The sequence below is a fragment of the Montipora capricornis genome, chromosome 11, assembly GCF_036669925.1.
Source record: "Montipora capricornis isolate CH-2021 chromosome 11, ASM3666992v2, whole genome shotgun sequence".
In the NCBI taxonomy this organism is placed as follows: Eukaryota; Metazoa; Cnidaria; class Anthozoa; order Scleractinia; family Acroporidae; genus Montipora; species Montipora capricornis.
The window spans coordinates 8926247-8941635 of record NC_090893.1 but is presented as its reverse complement, the minus strand read 5'-3'; the positions used below and the strand labels follow the sequence as shown (position 1 = coordinate 8941635).

The 15389-nt window shown below is 40.0% G+C and overlaps 2 protein-coding genes across 2 annotated transcripts; both read right to left on the bottom strand.

Annotated features, from left to right (window-relative positions):
- Positions 1–3878: 3878 nt before the first annotated feature.
- LOC138024991 (small integral membrane protein 7-like) lies at positions 3879–10386 on the bottom strand. Its single transcript, XM_068872202.1, has 5 exons — positions 10250–10386; positions 8973–9014; positions 8015–8070; positions 6978–7068; positions 3879–5225 (listed from the first exon to the last, which is right to left on the bottom strand). Exons 1-5 carry the CDS (start codon positions 10279–10281, stop codon positions 5210–5212), a joined length of 237 nt encoding a protein of 78 aa, XP_068728303.1. The 5' UTR covers positions 10282–10386; the 3' UTR covers positions 3879–5209.
- A 1555-nt stretch (positions 10387–11941) lies between these two features.
- Positions 11942–12928, bottom strand: LOC138023071 (adrenocorticotropic hormone receptor-like). Its single transcript, XM_068870102.1, has one exon. The coding sequence runs from the start codon at positions 12926–12928 to the stop codon at positions 11942–11944; it is 987 nt and encodes a 328-aa protein (XP_068726203.1).
- Between the last annotated feature and the right edge of the window lie 2461 nt (positions 12929–15389).

Here is a 15389-nt window from a genome sequence, read left to right as displayed (position 1 = left end):
GCGAATGTTACTTTTGCCTGAAGAGATATTGCAAAGCCTTCTGTTCCACAGAGCCCAAGGGCCTGGTAACATTTCATTTGAAGCATCTACTGCTGAAAACGATTGAAGAAACAAGTATCGAGATGTGGACCGAGCAGAACAGAGCCGAGTGCGTGTTAATGCTTCTTGGAAACCTGCTGGAAGCCCTCAGGAAAAAGTATTTATCACATTACTTCGTGACATCATATAATCTATTTTGTGAAGACTACATCAAAACTCCCCATATTTTGGAATTACTGGCAGAAAAGGTTGAACGGATAATTGAAAACCCTATATGGTATGCAAAGAAACTGATCGACAAGGAAACCACTGAATGCAAAAAAGAGGACAGAACTGTAAGAGCCTTCAACAACTCGATGCAAGAATCAACCAGATCGAAGCAGAGTAAACAATTTTGCGCACAAAATGGCACCGTTGATGATATTCCATTGGATTAACAGGCTGGTCTTTTACATAACGGATCCGAAATAATTGATGTCCATGAGACAAAAGAACAAAGCGAACATAACAATACCTAATTAGCAAGGCCTCCGCCATTTTAGTCCGGTATATGAAAGTCTACCCGATTAAAAGGACGATTTGTAATCGGACACCTTAGTCGGACAGTTACATCAGCCAATCACATTAAGTGAACTCAGCTCAATCCACCAATCACAGAATTCATTACAAGAACCATAGCAACAACCGCTTACCCTACGAAACTGGGGATTTTCCAAAATGAACGAATTTGTAACGTAGGACAGTGAAAAAGGAATGCATTCGTTTTCTCGGAAATTGTGATGGTTATGATGGTAACTTCGTGTCGTCCAATTCGGTCTGTAATCATACTCGTGATTTAACAAATCGGACTCCCTCTATGCGGTCATCCGATCTTGTTAATCACTCGTATGTTTACAGACCAAATTGGACTCCACTCAGTCCTATTACCATTACTATAATAACATACATGAAAAAAATACTCGATTCTAATTGGCTGAGAGCGCAATGCAGTTCAAGTGTAACACAGTGCAAAAAGTGTAATACCAGTGCAAATTACACATCGAAACTCTGGATTATGATTGGCTAATAAACAATAGGGTTTGGACAGAACCAATCAAATCTTTTGTTTTCAAATCAAGCGCGAGCCCTGGATGGCGCATTTTCCCTGATTGCGTGACACGCGTGCGCATGGGTTTCTTTTGCTTAACCATCTCGAAATTTTTCATGCATGTTACTAGTAAGTAATCACATGATTTTTCTCGTGCAATTTGGAATATCAAAAACTTGTAAATTTTTTCAAAGACTACAAATTGCAGTCACCCTACGAGTCCGTGCAATTTTGGTCGTCTTCGAAAAAATTTACTCGTGCTTATTTATTTCAAATTGCACTCGAAATCACGTGATTATCTATACCAGGAACCCATCAATCTCCCATATAAACCTTTGGAGACTACCTTTGCCCGTATCTATTTATTTTTAGACGTACGGATTCCCGCGAATGCATTATGCCGTCCAATCAGAACAAAGTTATTGTATTACGTCACAAGCAGTCGCGCACCAGTGATCGCGTTCGTCTCACAAAATAGGCTGATTTAGCAACAGAACGGGAACGTCAGTGGCGACGGCGCGCGCAGAAAAAACACCAGTGAGAATTCAGAATAGAATAGACTCCACTCTTTTCTTCTCTATTCTAAATTCTCATTGGTAGTTTTGCTGCGCGCGACATCATTTAGAGGTCATAACTAACAAAATTTAACAAAATTACCTAAAACAGCGTGACCTAGCCCCTTTAACTTTTACAATTTAAAGGTGTCTATGGGCTAAATAAACTAGTTTTCAAGTCACCCCCTAGCTAAGGAAAGGTAATTATACAATTGTAGCGACTACAACAAATAAACAACTAAAACAGATACACATATTTAAGAACTAAGACAAAAATAATCACAAATAAAGGCAGTCGTTTGCATAATTTTACTTACTGGATTGAGTTTTAAGAAGAAATGAATGTTTAACCTTGGTTGCCGGTGAATGAAATATTCACCAAATGTTTGGTTTTTTTTTAATTCAAAAGGTCAGGAACCCATGACCCGGAGCCTACAACTCCATTGTGTTCGTGTCGCGGCTCAAAAACGTCGCGTGTTCAACCTCCTCCTCCTCTTTCACGTTAGGCGAAGTATCCTTTTACTGAGATGGCACAATCGGTCTTAAAGAAATGGCTAAGACAAAGAGATTAACTGTTTCGTGCCCATGTTACCAACAAGGGTCTGGTTCAAAGCCAGATTTAAACTAATCTTGGATGACGGGAAACTTAAAACACAGTCTATTTTCTGATCAGAAAAACTTTCCACAAGCTTTTAGGCTCTAAGATTGCCGGACTATATATTTTTCTTTCTTTCAGCATAAAAATACAAGGTTAAGGCCAATAGGCCATTTTACAGTTGTTTGCTCAGCGACCAAGCCTATGAATGGCTGCGAGGCTGCCGGTGACCTTGCATTGATACAGACCTCACAGCTTTTATCATGTAAATTGTGTTGTTGTAACGCTAATTAGTCCATATTAACATTACAAAAGCATGAAGGTTTGTATCAAAACAGGGTCACCGGCAGCCTCGCTTCCATTGTTAGGCCTGGTAACTTAGCCACAACTGTAAAATGGTCTATTCAAACCTGGGTTTGTATCAGTAATTGCGCATTAATGTTATTGGCTTTTGTACAAACTTGGTGTCACGTATGGGTTGAGTTTGTTGGTTCTCTACTCTGCTCCGAGGGGTCTTTCTCTGGTACTCTGGTTTCACCCTCACCTCGAAGACCAATGTTTGATTTAACTTGAGGCCCACAGGGTCATCAGTTGTAATACCCTTTAAATGAAGTCATTACTATACTGCTGGTACTGAAATTGCCGAAATGGTACAGACGGTACTGCCGAAATAAAACACAACGTATTGTCGAAATGGTACCGAGTCGATATTGTCGGGAATGGTGCAGACGGTATTGTCGAAATGATGAAAACCGCACTGTCGAAATAGTGCAAACCGTATTGTCAAAATGGTGCAAACAGTGTTGTCGCAAAAAACAAACGGTATTGTTGGAATGGTGCAGACGCCCGTGCAGACGGTAGTGTCGAAATGGCGCAGACGGTATTGTCGAAATGGTTCAAACGGTATTGTCGCAATGATGCAAACGGTAGTGTCGAAATGGCCGCGCAAACTATATTGTCCGAATGGTGCAAACTGTTTTGTCTGAATGGTACAAACGGCATTGTCGGGATGGTGCGATGGTGCGGACGGTATGGTCGAAATGGTTCATACGGTATTGTCGCAATGGTGCAAACGGTAGTGTCGAAATGGCCGCGCAAACTATATTGTCAGAATGGTGCAAACTGTATTGTCGGAATGGTACAAACGGTATTGTCGGGATTGTGCGGACGGTATGGTCGAAATGGGGCAAACGGTATTCTTGGTTTTCACATGACGTCACGACCGCCATGTTGGTGCCCTAAACAAAGAAAAGGCGGCCATGTTGGTGCCCCGACCAAATCCTCCGGGAATTTAACTCTATTATTATGCAAACGCTTCCTTTTGTTTTCGTTGAAAAACATGGCTGTTGATCACGTGAGTGAAAACCAGCAATTGTCGCAATGATGCAAACGGTAGTGTCGAAATGGCCGCGCAAACTATAGTGTCGGAATGGTGCAAACTGTATTGTCGGAATGGTACAAACGGTATTGTCGGGATGGTGCGGGCGGTATGGTCGAAATGGTGCAAACGGTGGACGGAGACGGTGAATGGTAATCCTAGTAACAAAATGAAGAGATGATTTGATTGTCAGTCAAAACATGACCCTGATCTACAAAGCCGTGCTTACTCGCTTACCCTGACACCTTTATTGACATTAAATAAAATGTAGTCTAAGTACAAAGTACAGTCATTAGCAAAGTACAAAGTCCAGTCATTAGCAAAGTACAAAGTCCAGTCATTAGCGAAGTACAAAGTCCAGTCATTAGCGACCTTCAAATTGGAGCAAGAGAACGACTACGAGTTCTAGTTTTCTGTACTGAGCACGCGCATTAGGTTTAAATCGCCCGATGTGAATGAATCCGGAATCCGGAATCCGGAATCCGGCGTACGGAATCTAGAATCCACAAATTTTCATGGAATCCAAGATCCATTTCGGCGGAACCCGTGAGTTTCGAATCCCGAATCCATGTCTCGGAATCTGGAATCAGAGAGCCACCCGGATTCCTTTACAAAGGGCGAGAGGATTTAAAGAACGAAATTTCTCGAAATACCCGTGCTCACGTCCTCGTACTCCAATATGAAGGTCCGTATTGCTTTGGGCTTGGCTTCATTCACTGAAATGGAAACTGCTCTCATGCACGAAGTGTGCTAGATCACAGTGTTCTTTATGAAATAAATTTTATAAGTTTACTGAATACACAATATTCTGTGATGGCATAGAAGAATAGGGGCACAAATATCCTTCCTAAAGTCTTTCACTTTTTTACAAATCTACCTTTAATAATGAAAACCTCACTAAAATAAGCATATTACTGAGGAAAGAAAACGGACATTAAGGAAAATGTATTAAGTGATGTCATACTTCTCTTACTATCATACTTTTGACTTCGTATGAGAACTTTTGTACAAACGCTACTGTATGTTAAAGTTTTATCTCCAGAGAAGAAAATAACAATTCTGTGGTGCAGTTTCTGAGTGGTCCCAGATTATTTCATGAACCCTTTCACTCCCAAGAGTGCCACTTATAGATTTTACTCTGTCTAACGCCAGACGATTTTACTCGACAATGGGGCTGAAAGGGTTTTAAGTGTTCAACCCTTTGTCACTTTCTTCCATTTTGCAAATGATTAAGAGTTGATGTTCATTTGAAGTTCTTTTTCCACAAGTATTTCACTTATATAATACTAGAATGTTTTGAAAGCTCTCAAATTTAATTCCCCAAAGGTTTATCCCATTTTGAGAATTTTCAAAACATCACTCACACATTTTATTATAATCATACAGGTAAATTCTGCAGTATATTTAGGGAGTGTGATTTACAATACCAAGTTTTGTCTTTTTATGAAAGCATTAACAGCTTGGGTGAATTATTCATCTTCTTACATCTCTCAGAAGATATGCGTGATCACATGTACATTGTACATGTCACAGTGGATACTGTCATTGAGATCCTGTCAGGAACCAAACAATCTGAAACAAAACAGAAAGAGGCTTGACCGCAATTAACACTTTATTCTACTCAGCAGTGTTTTATCAGGTTTAAAAACACAACCCATAGCCAAGTGTTTCCCTGATAAAAAATGTGTTGCGAGTGTTTTGAACGACTTAAAAAACATGCCACAAAAAGCATGTCCCTTTAGGAGTCCGAACAAAGGTTAGCATACATGAAAAATAAGCCGCGCCTCATTACAATTCTTTATATAAAGAATTCTAATGAGGAGTGTTTATCAGGTTTAAAGCTCATGCACATGACGTTTTATAGATGTTATGATAACCTGTTGGGCTCATGAATTAGTCACGGTTTTCTAAGATCAGGGTGGTTGTAACCCGGGGATGGGGTTGCTCGTCGTACCTTTTAGGGGTTAAAAAAGCGGTTTTCCTACCTCTTAGGGTGTTCAGCCTCAAAAGGTCCACAGCGGGAGCTTTAGTGGTATCTTTTAGGGTATTGAGCCGAAAAATTATTACAGGAGACATTTGACAGGTAACTAATTTTTAATTTTGTCTAATTAAAACCCATAATTTGGTACCTCTTAGGGGTGAGAAAAGATTCATGCCACACCCACAAGACAGGATCTTGGCACCTCTTAGGTTTTTCTTTTCAAAATTTTCCGACAGACACTCCCATCCTTTTTATGTGGGAGTTCCCCTTGGGGGTTGTAGCTTTTGTGCTCAATAAAGTAGCATGCTTTATCAGCTACATGTATGCTGTTTGTATGGCTTCTATTGATAGTGAAGAGAGGAAACTGGGCAACTTCAGAATATCCGAATAGCTCAGTTGGTAGAGCAGCGGTGATCTAACCTGAAGGTCGTGGGTTCAATTCCCACCCTGGTCAGAGTTTTTCTCTGTCCTTGTGTGGGCCCATTTCCATCAGTAGGGCTAACGCTCACATGGTTCATATGGGGTACAAAACTAGTACTACACATTACACTCTAATCAGTTAAGTCTGTTGAAATATAAGTGCAACACGGCCAGCATTTGCAAAAACGTAACCCTTCCTTGTACTTGTATATGTTAATTGCCGTGACTATCTTCAGTTCCCAAGGCCTGCTCCCGTCTGACCTTGTAGCTCAGTCGGTAGAGCGGCGGTGATCTAACCCGAAGGTCGTGGGTTCCCATTTCCATTAGTAGGGCTAATGCTCACATAGTTCATATGGGGTAGAAATCTAGCACTTCACATTACACTCTATTCAGTTAAGTCCATCTAAATAATGCACTACAAACCTCTTGCTATATATACCTACTTTATAAATATATTATTTGTGTTGATCACTTCAGGACCACAGAAGCAGCACTCTATTACACATATTTGTGTGGCCAGTATTACGCGTTTTAGCCAAAGTATTTTCTGAACTGTGACCCTGTGAGAGCGGCATTTGATCACATACTTGTGTTGACCAATAAATTATTTTGTAATGCAGGAGCAGCATTAATCTTAAATGCATATTAAAGTTGCCTGGTATTTTGAAACCCAAAAAACACCTTCCATAACTAAAAGAGTTTTTTTTACTAAAAACTCAAAAACAATGCTAAAAAAACTACCAACTTCTATTCTTCTACACAGGACACCCACTTTATCTAAGTATAAAACATAGGTGATGCCATTTAAACCCAAGGGACCAGCCATGAGAAATTTGTTTTTGTCCATACTGACAAAGTTCGTACACAAACAACCTGGGTTAAGTTCCTGACACAAAAGGGCAGATGTTGTCAGTCATACTTACACAATCATGAATACAATCATAACAACGTTCCAGAGTCCAATAAAAATCCTGAAGTATCGTAGATTAAGGAGAAATTCCTTGAACTTTTCACCTTGTAATAAGAACCAAAAGTGTCCAAATGAGAACGACTCAAACTACATTAATAGAGTATTCAGAAGAAATGCATGAATAGCAGACAAACTTTGTTTGAAAATACCGGTAATCATAAAAGGTTTGGACCGAGGAGTCATAATCATAATAAAGTGAAGTACGATCACCCAGGTGGGTGTAGTCCTGAGAAGGACAGTTTAGGATGACATTGACTGATGCTTCGGCAACCCAAGTCATTTTCAGAGTAAAGTGATCTGTGTAACATCAGTAGATGGTATAAACACTCTGGTCATTGACATATCGGTTAGTCAAGTTGTGATGTTGCTGGTCGACTTTCAGTTACGCCTAAATGTTATTGACTGTGAAGACTGCGAGCAAAGATTAACATGTTTCAATCCATCTACAATCCGGGTCAAAACACTTCGGGACACTTGTCAAATTTTGGGCGAAAAGTAGAGAATTTACTGTACACACTTCCATCGTTATATGAGCAACGTTTGTTCTTCTTTCGCTGCCTTTTTTGCGCCCCCCCTTCCCCCCAGACAATGTTGAAACATGCCAGCGATCGATGAACGGATCTTGATTTTGGAGACCGTGAAAAATCAACATTGTAATGGGGGGAGGGGGAAAAGCACGAATTGTCCCGACAGTTTTGACCAGGATTGTAGGTCTAAGGCCTGTATGTGTATCATATGATTATAAATTAGGTTGGTCTGTTATTGTTATATAGAATAAGTCAGTCAGTGTGTTGTTTGTTGTGATAAGTCGTTTGTAAGGTGTGGGAAGTTGTAGTAATAATAATTATTATTATTTGTACTGTAGTGATGGGTCTGTCAGCAACACGGATGTTGTAACGGATCCATGCAATAATTTCAGAGGTTCCTTTGATGTAGGGTATAGTTACTGTTGTGGCAGGTGCTGGGTAGAGAAAATGCAAGGGAGATTACCAAGTGAAGGCTCATCATTTTCCTCTCCAAATGAATCAGTAGGATTCTTCTTTTTACTGATAAAGCAAAATGTTAGAAAGACAATGAGAATGTAATCAAGGTTAATGCATGAGAAATTGTGTTTCTTGGTTCCATATTTCACACACTATTAGCCATTTCTCACACACCTGTCTAATTTTGACCTGTCTTTGGAATGAAAGTGATGACCCATATAGCCTGTAAGGTTGGTTCAACCATATTCTCACTTGAAACACTGTACAATAGTTTCCCTCAGAAATGACCTTTTCCTCAAAGGAGTTGTCAAAAACAATCAATCCATTACAGTAAATGAATATTAGCAGAGCTCCGCACAGGCGGCATCATGGGTAAGAAAATATGGTAACCCATCTGTGCGAGAAAATTGGGTTTTGGTCACAGTACAACCATATGTATGTCCAATCCTCCATGTATACATGTATACCAATGTGACCAGTATCATGTGACCATATTGCGGGTTCACATTTAGAGCTCATCAAGGTAGTCATACTCCAGCTAGTTTATAGCTTACTGGTACACCTTTGATAATTGACATTCATGTTATGGTCAATCGACACCTTTCAAAACAAGGTATCCACTGACCAGTATCACATGACCATATTGTGGTCTCAAGTTGAGAGTTCATCGAGGTCAGCTGTATTTTTTTTGTTTGACTGCTGACCAGGTACTTGGTTTTGATTGGATCGCACGCTCAAGCCTGCTTATTGTAAGAACAAATAAATCCGAAGCTCTGGTTTTAGGATTAGCTAAATCTATATGTTTTCTTGCAGTAATGCATGTTACTGTCTGTCTTTTTTAAATGTTTCAGGTGGGTGGAAAATGATGAGAATGAAAGCACTGCTGTCCACTTCAGAAAATGAGAAAACTTTGGTGTCAGTTCTAGTCATAATGTCCCTGAGATTATATAATGAGTGATACTTACAGTTTGAAGTTTAATACAGCACAGGCATTTATCAACAACGTGCTGAAAAATTAAGAATGTTAGAGTTGTAAGAGGGCCTCTCATGCTTTTCAGAGCTTTAGTTCAAGACATGCATATTTCTTTCTCGTCACTATCTGAATTCCTGGGACTCAGAGGTAACCTTTGCCTTAGGAGGTAACCTTTGCCTTAGGAAACATAAACACTCTGAGTTCTCTCACTCTCTCACAAAAAAATGGAGAGTTTTTGAAGGGAAGGGGAGCTACAAAAGGTTGCAAAATTGGCGAGACACTCCCGTTAAAAGACACCTTTTCTAGCTTTCAATACCCGCCGGATCTAGAATTTCAACCTTTCCCACTTCCCCCCTCCCTCTCCCCCTTTCAATGTTGACTGTTCAAGTTTTCAGCATTTTTTTGATATTGCTAGCAACATTGATAAGGAGGAGGGGGGCTGCAGTGTGTAAGATATTAGGTAAATTAATAATGCCCAAAAAAGATAAAGTGTCTCCACATGTTTTTGCAACTTGTTGTAGTTTATTGTGTTAGCAATAATAATAATTGCTATATTTCAATAATTTCACCGGGTGAAATGCCAAATTACCTTATCCATAATGCACCTTGTGCGCAAAACCTCCCAAAACTAGCTTGGCATAAAAAGTGCAACTATTCAAAAATCCCGCAAAGTCGTTTATGAGAGTGTTTATTAGCCATGGCTAAAACAGCAAAGCCCGTGACCTCAAATGCTGAAGTTGCTTTCAATACCCACATTAGACTCAATTCTAACCATTTTTGAAAATGATACGCTGTAAAACTCTAGTTTAATCATAGTATCAAACATCTTGGGAATCATGAGTACCTGCTAATTGATTAGTGGGTTTACGTATAGTGGGAGATAGCGAAGATACCGTTGACGTCACCTATTGTCATTAATATGCCAACCAGAGTCTCATTGGCTGTCGAAACAATAGGTCTTTTGTTCCTGTGCTTGGTACATGTGAATAACAAAAACAATGTTTGTAAACAGATATCATCCCGATGGATATAAAGTGGAAGGACGCGATTTTAACCAGATTCGGTCTAAAAAAAGTTGGAATCACGTTCCCTTGCATCGTAAACGAGGCTAAGCTTAATTCAATGCGTTAGTGAGTGAATTAATTAAGCTTGACTTACGTGGCAAAGTGAACCTTAAAAATGGAAAAAGGTCTGTCTTTCCTTTAATAGTCGATCGTTCGACCCCCTAAGAAGAGAGTACATACTATTCAGACCAATATAACTCCTTACCCAGCTACGAGAATGTCAGAAATGAAAGCCATCGACAAGAAAATGGACCCAGCGTTCCTTTGAAAACAAAGCTAAGGAGACTATTGATTTCCCATAAACGGACAATGTGTTCGGCAAAGCTAATGACGTGGTTTCTAAGGTGAAGACAAATTGCCTGGATACTAAGCTTTTCTTAATGAGGGAGATTGGGGACTATATTTCACCAATTCTCAAAATTTGGGTTTTACGATTTTCTGATGAAAACAAAGGAAGGGTTAGCAATTTTTCATGAAAAGAAATAGCTGAGGCCACAAAATTCGTAGGAAATGGTCTGGAGAATTGACGTATTACCCTCCCCAAAAAAATGACCAGTGCCCAAGAGTAAGACAATCCATTTTCAATTGTATCTCGTAAGTGTAAACCGTCCTCTGGCCCCAACGCTATCGTTGGGTAGGGCCAGATTCTCTAGCCTAGTTAGCTCGCGAAGAGAGAGCCTCAAGAAAACTATAAAATTAACAAATCGAAAGCGGTTCAGCGTTGTCTGTACTCTTATCGAAAACGATATTCGTCATCACAGTGGTCAAAATGTTGTGGACTCACTCGGCTGCGCCTCGTGAGTCCACAATATTTACCACAATATTCAACGCCAAAGAGAGTTTTTATTTCAGAGCGTGACCAAAATCATGACAAAAAGAAAGAGCAAGCGTTGTCTATTCTTAGATTGGCCATGTTGGGGTGAAAAACAAGAGAAAATGGCCCCACAAGTTTTGCATAATAATGGAGTCAAATTCCTAAAAGACATTTTAATGCATTGTTCTGTACACCAACATGGCCGCCGTGACGTCAGATGAAAACGCTCTATTCTTGGTTTTCATCCACGTGATGAGACGGCCATGTTGGTGTACAAAGCAATAGAAAATGGCCACACAAGTTTTGCATAATAATAGAGTCAAATTCCCAAAAGACATTTTAATGCATTGTTCTGTACACCAACATGGCCGCCTTGACGTCAGATGAAAACGCTCTATTCTTGGTTTGCATCCACGTGATGAGACGGCCATGTTGGTGTACAAAGCAATAGAAAATGGCCCCACAAGTTTAGTATAATAATAGAGTCAAATTCCCAAAAGACATTTTACTGCATTTTTCTGTACACCAACATGGCCGCCGTGATGTCAGATGCAAACCATCAATAACTTTCTCGCAATATGATTAGTTTATTTTTGCAAAATGGGCGTTCCTGGTTGGCTATTACATTGCGTAACAAATTGAGGAGAGCATGACGAGTACAGCGTTGTCTAGACTGTTATCGACAACGTACGGCAAATTAGCCAATCAGATTGCGAGATTACAAGCAATTGTGGTAAAAAATTCATGGTGTGAATGCCATCTAAATGTTTTCAGTGGTTGGTACTCGAAAGGCGTAACAGTTCAGTGACTGATTCTCTCTCGCCATTTTGTTGTAAGCAGCATCTGTTGTAATTGGCAATAGCAATTACTTTGGTTTAGTTTGTTCAATAAGATTATTAGGGCCTCCACTCCGGCTTAAAAAAAACAAAAAACAAATGCGCATGTTTCAGGTTCAACGGAATAAGTTGTATGACTTATTAGACCAAGCGTCAGTCTTTCTACTCAGTAATGGTGGCCGAGTTCTCTGGTTGTCTTGGTTGTTGTGGTATCCATCCTGTTCTTCCCGGCATTGTCAGCGGTCAATTAAGCGGACTGGGTTAAGGCTACTTCGATTTTCCCGTGAGGACCTTGGTGTCTAGTACTGGTGGTATGGGGATTCATGGCAGGTGCCACTCGAAATGTGCAGTGGAGCATGCGTACTACAGCACTCTTGAAGTTTGGTAGGCGAAAAGCATAAAGGAAAGGATTAATGAGGGAATTAATGGTGATAAATACAAAGTGGAAATCTCTGAGCCAATGAATGAGCTCGCAACTGCAAGTGTGGCATAGGTTCATTAGATAGATCATGATGCAAGAAGGGAGGTAACAAGATAGAAAGACCCCAAGCATGATTAAATATGTTTTGGTGAAATTGTTTTCCATCTCTATAGCGCGCTGACGCGCTTTGTTGTGTTCTGATTGACCGTCAGTTAGGGAACTGATGTTAGCGATCTGTCTTTTGGCGTACTGGAAAATGCGCACATAGGAAAAGATGAAAATGAAGAGTGTACAGAACATGGTGATATTAGCAAACGCAAACGCGTATGTGACAAAACCCACAAAAAAGAAAAGAGAGGTAAAGCAGCCAGATAGGAACCAGACAGTGGCAGCAGTCAGGCCTACTCGCCTGTAATTGGTATTGGCTCGATACCATAGCGGCTTTGTGATGGCCAAGTAACGGTCAACAGTAAGAGCAGCCAAACTCAAAAGAGAAGCTGTACAACAGAGAAAATAAACAGATTGTGAAAACCACGACATGCTGATGGAAAGGCCTCGTGCCTCTCGATAGTGGGTATTGATGGATAAGGGTTCGACCAACAAGCCAACAATTAGATCTGTCACAGCGAGGTTGGCGATCAGAAACGTGAAAGGACTTCGTAGGTTTTTATTTGGGTCCACTAACACTGCAAGAATGACCATCATATTTCCAGGAACGGTGGCTATCATGAATATAAGAGCGAGAACCATCGTGGTCAATGATACCTCGGGTGGAGCCCAGACTCCAACGCAGTGGCTTGCTCCAAGCCCCATGATTGCTGTATCAAGGCTATGCCTGTTGCCTGAAGTGAAACAAAATAGTGTTAACGCATGTGTATTACGGTAGCCTTGTTATGTTTAGCAGACAGAGATTTCTGCAGGTCAAATGACCAGTCATTTTTTCACTTGAAACAAATTGAGCGTCTTTCATGTTAACTTTATCGTATGTACAGGCGGGCCTTTATACAGTATTATCGACTAAAAGTAAAGTAAAGCAACCATATTTAACGTCGATAACTCGTAACAGTAATTCAACTGACAAACCTGAGGTCGACGGTGCGCTCATTTTACTCCCCCCTCTCCATCAGTGCTCCGTTTTACGGGTATTTAAAGCTACTTAGTTACACGGAAAGGAAAGAAGTCGAAACAAGGATGTGAGATCCGGAATCGAACTCAGGACCTCTTGCACCAAGGCCGCGAAGTTGCAAACGCAAGGAAAAGGTTTGCTTCGCTCCACAGAGATCACTCGTTTCTCCATTGAAATTCTATACGCGAAATCAGTCATGGATATTTTTCAGAGGACTGACTTTCTACGTTAATCACTTTCCAGGTCAGAATTAATGTATGGCTGGTTAAAGTATGTATATCAATATTGAAAAAAGAGAGGATTCAAGTATATATACCTTAATCTGATCAACAGCCAAAAACGATGTGCTAAAAAGTGTCCAGAAATGAACTCTTTGTGATCAATCGCGAGATCGTTGAGATGCAATGAAATCGACCTTGACAATCAAAAAGGAACTAGTGCACCGAAATGACCAAAGACATGAACTTATGAATGTTCCTTCTGCAAAGCGAGAACCATAACTTGACTGCTGACGCGAATATTCGGTAATATGACGAAAGTCACCCAAGTGAAGAGTTGAGCTGCGAAGAGCAAAAAACACAACTGTGCGCCCTAAACGCGAGACTTCGCCCCAAATGCTAAGAACGCACGTTTAAATCCAACATCTGTTTTGTGATTAATACCAGATAATCATAAAAACGTCCGCTAAAAAAAATTTAAATAAAAAGTAAGCTTAATTGCTTTCCGCTAATTCTGGTGGCGCAATTGATGGCAATTGTATGTAATTGTTCATTTTGATAGCCCGCTTGTAATTGCACCAAATATTTCCCACCTTGGAATTAGCAGTGACCAAGACGTGGAAAAGGAGGGTTTACTTTACGCTTCTTCACCTCAGTGGAATTTGTCTAACAATATTCGAAGCCACCTACTTATAGTGGGTTTAGTCAATTGAAACAAAATCACTGTCAGGGAAATAGCGATTCAGTAACGATATAAAAACCGTATTTAATCAGAACATTTTTAATCGAGGGACTGGTTATGAAACCTTAAAACTTTCAAAAGCGAGAACAATGTTGCTGAGAAAAAACAGAAGCTAAAACTGGACAACTTGAAATTGAATAATTAAAGATAATATGTGTCACAGGGGAACAACTTTGCTAGAACTAAAATACTAAAATTGTTTTTAAGACAGTCACTGTCTTAAAAACAGTTGGTGATGACTGAATAACTGAATAACCCGCCTGCACAACACTGTTCTAGCGTGCAATAGTTTTCTTTTTACATTTTGTCTGAGGAGTGCATTAAATAACCATCGAACTGTTGATACCAAATTCTTGTGTCTTAGGGCGCTTTCCATTTGACAGAACCGTCCGGCCAGACCGAGGCTTTTGGAAGGAATAACTCCAGAACGTCTCCAAATTAACACACTTCCACGATGATATAGACTCCTTCAAAAGAATGCGAGGGATTATCATGCAAGTTTTCCTTCAAATTGTTTCATTTTCTTTGCAAACTGACGGGTCTGGCCGGCCAGCTCTGACAAAAGGAAAGCGCCCTAACTCAACACCGATACAGCCATGATAGCCGCAATAATATTCACCGCTTGGTCCGAACCCAAGGAAGAAATCACCTAACCGAAAGCGCAAACATAGAGCTAAATTAAGTTTTTAGCCTCTTTCCAGGTTTGAGTAACTTTTACCTTTTCATCATTGATAACCTACCAAATGTCAAGTTTGGTCGGCTGTTAAACAGATTATAGAAATGAATTGTCAGCCTTCCTTGTACTGGCCTTGGTACTGTCTTTAGTTAATTTTTTCTATAGTCAAAAACCAATTCGTGTCATGAGCTCACTGAACCTTGACTAACTTAGCACGCTTTTAAATATCTCCCAAAGGCCAATGAGGATTGTGTTTGGGTACATTTATCTTGGAGATTAAAAAAAAGTTTATTTCAGGAAGCAATCTTTGTTATCATATATATTATTCGTTTTTCTTATTTTGTTATTTCTCAACTGTCAACGTTAAGCTTTGAGGGAATACAATCCTGGACAAAAAGTGTTTAGACCTTTGTCTTTTGTCGTCCCTTAATATTATAACATGAAAAGAAGGCTAACAATGTTTCTTGGAGATCAAACAAACCTCCCGCATCCTGTTTTAACGATTAGAACAG

Bases quoted from the DNA above. Each gene is read 5' to 3' on its own strand.
- LOC138024991 (XM_068872202.1), bottom strand. From the start codon at position 10,281: ATGGCTTTCATTTCTGACATTCTCGTAGCTGG. The intron at 8,071-8,972 runs GTAAGTATCACT...TTGCTTTATCAG, and splicing joins GCTGTATTAAACTTCAAACT to TAAAAAGAAGAATCCTACTG. The intron at 7,069-8,014 runs GTAATCTCCCTT...TCTTATTACAAG, and splicing joins AAATGATGAGCCTTCACTTG to GTGAAAAGTTCAAGGAATTT.
- LOC138023071 (XM_068870102.1), bottom strand. From the start codon at position 12,928: ATGGGGCTTGGAGCAAGCCACTGCGTTGGAGTCTGGGCTCCACCCGAG.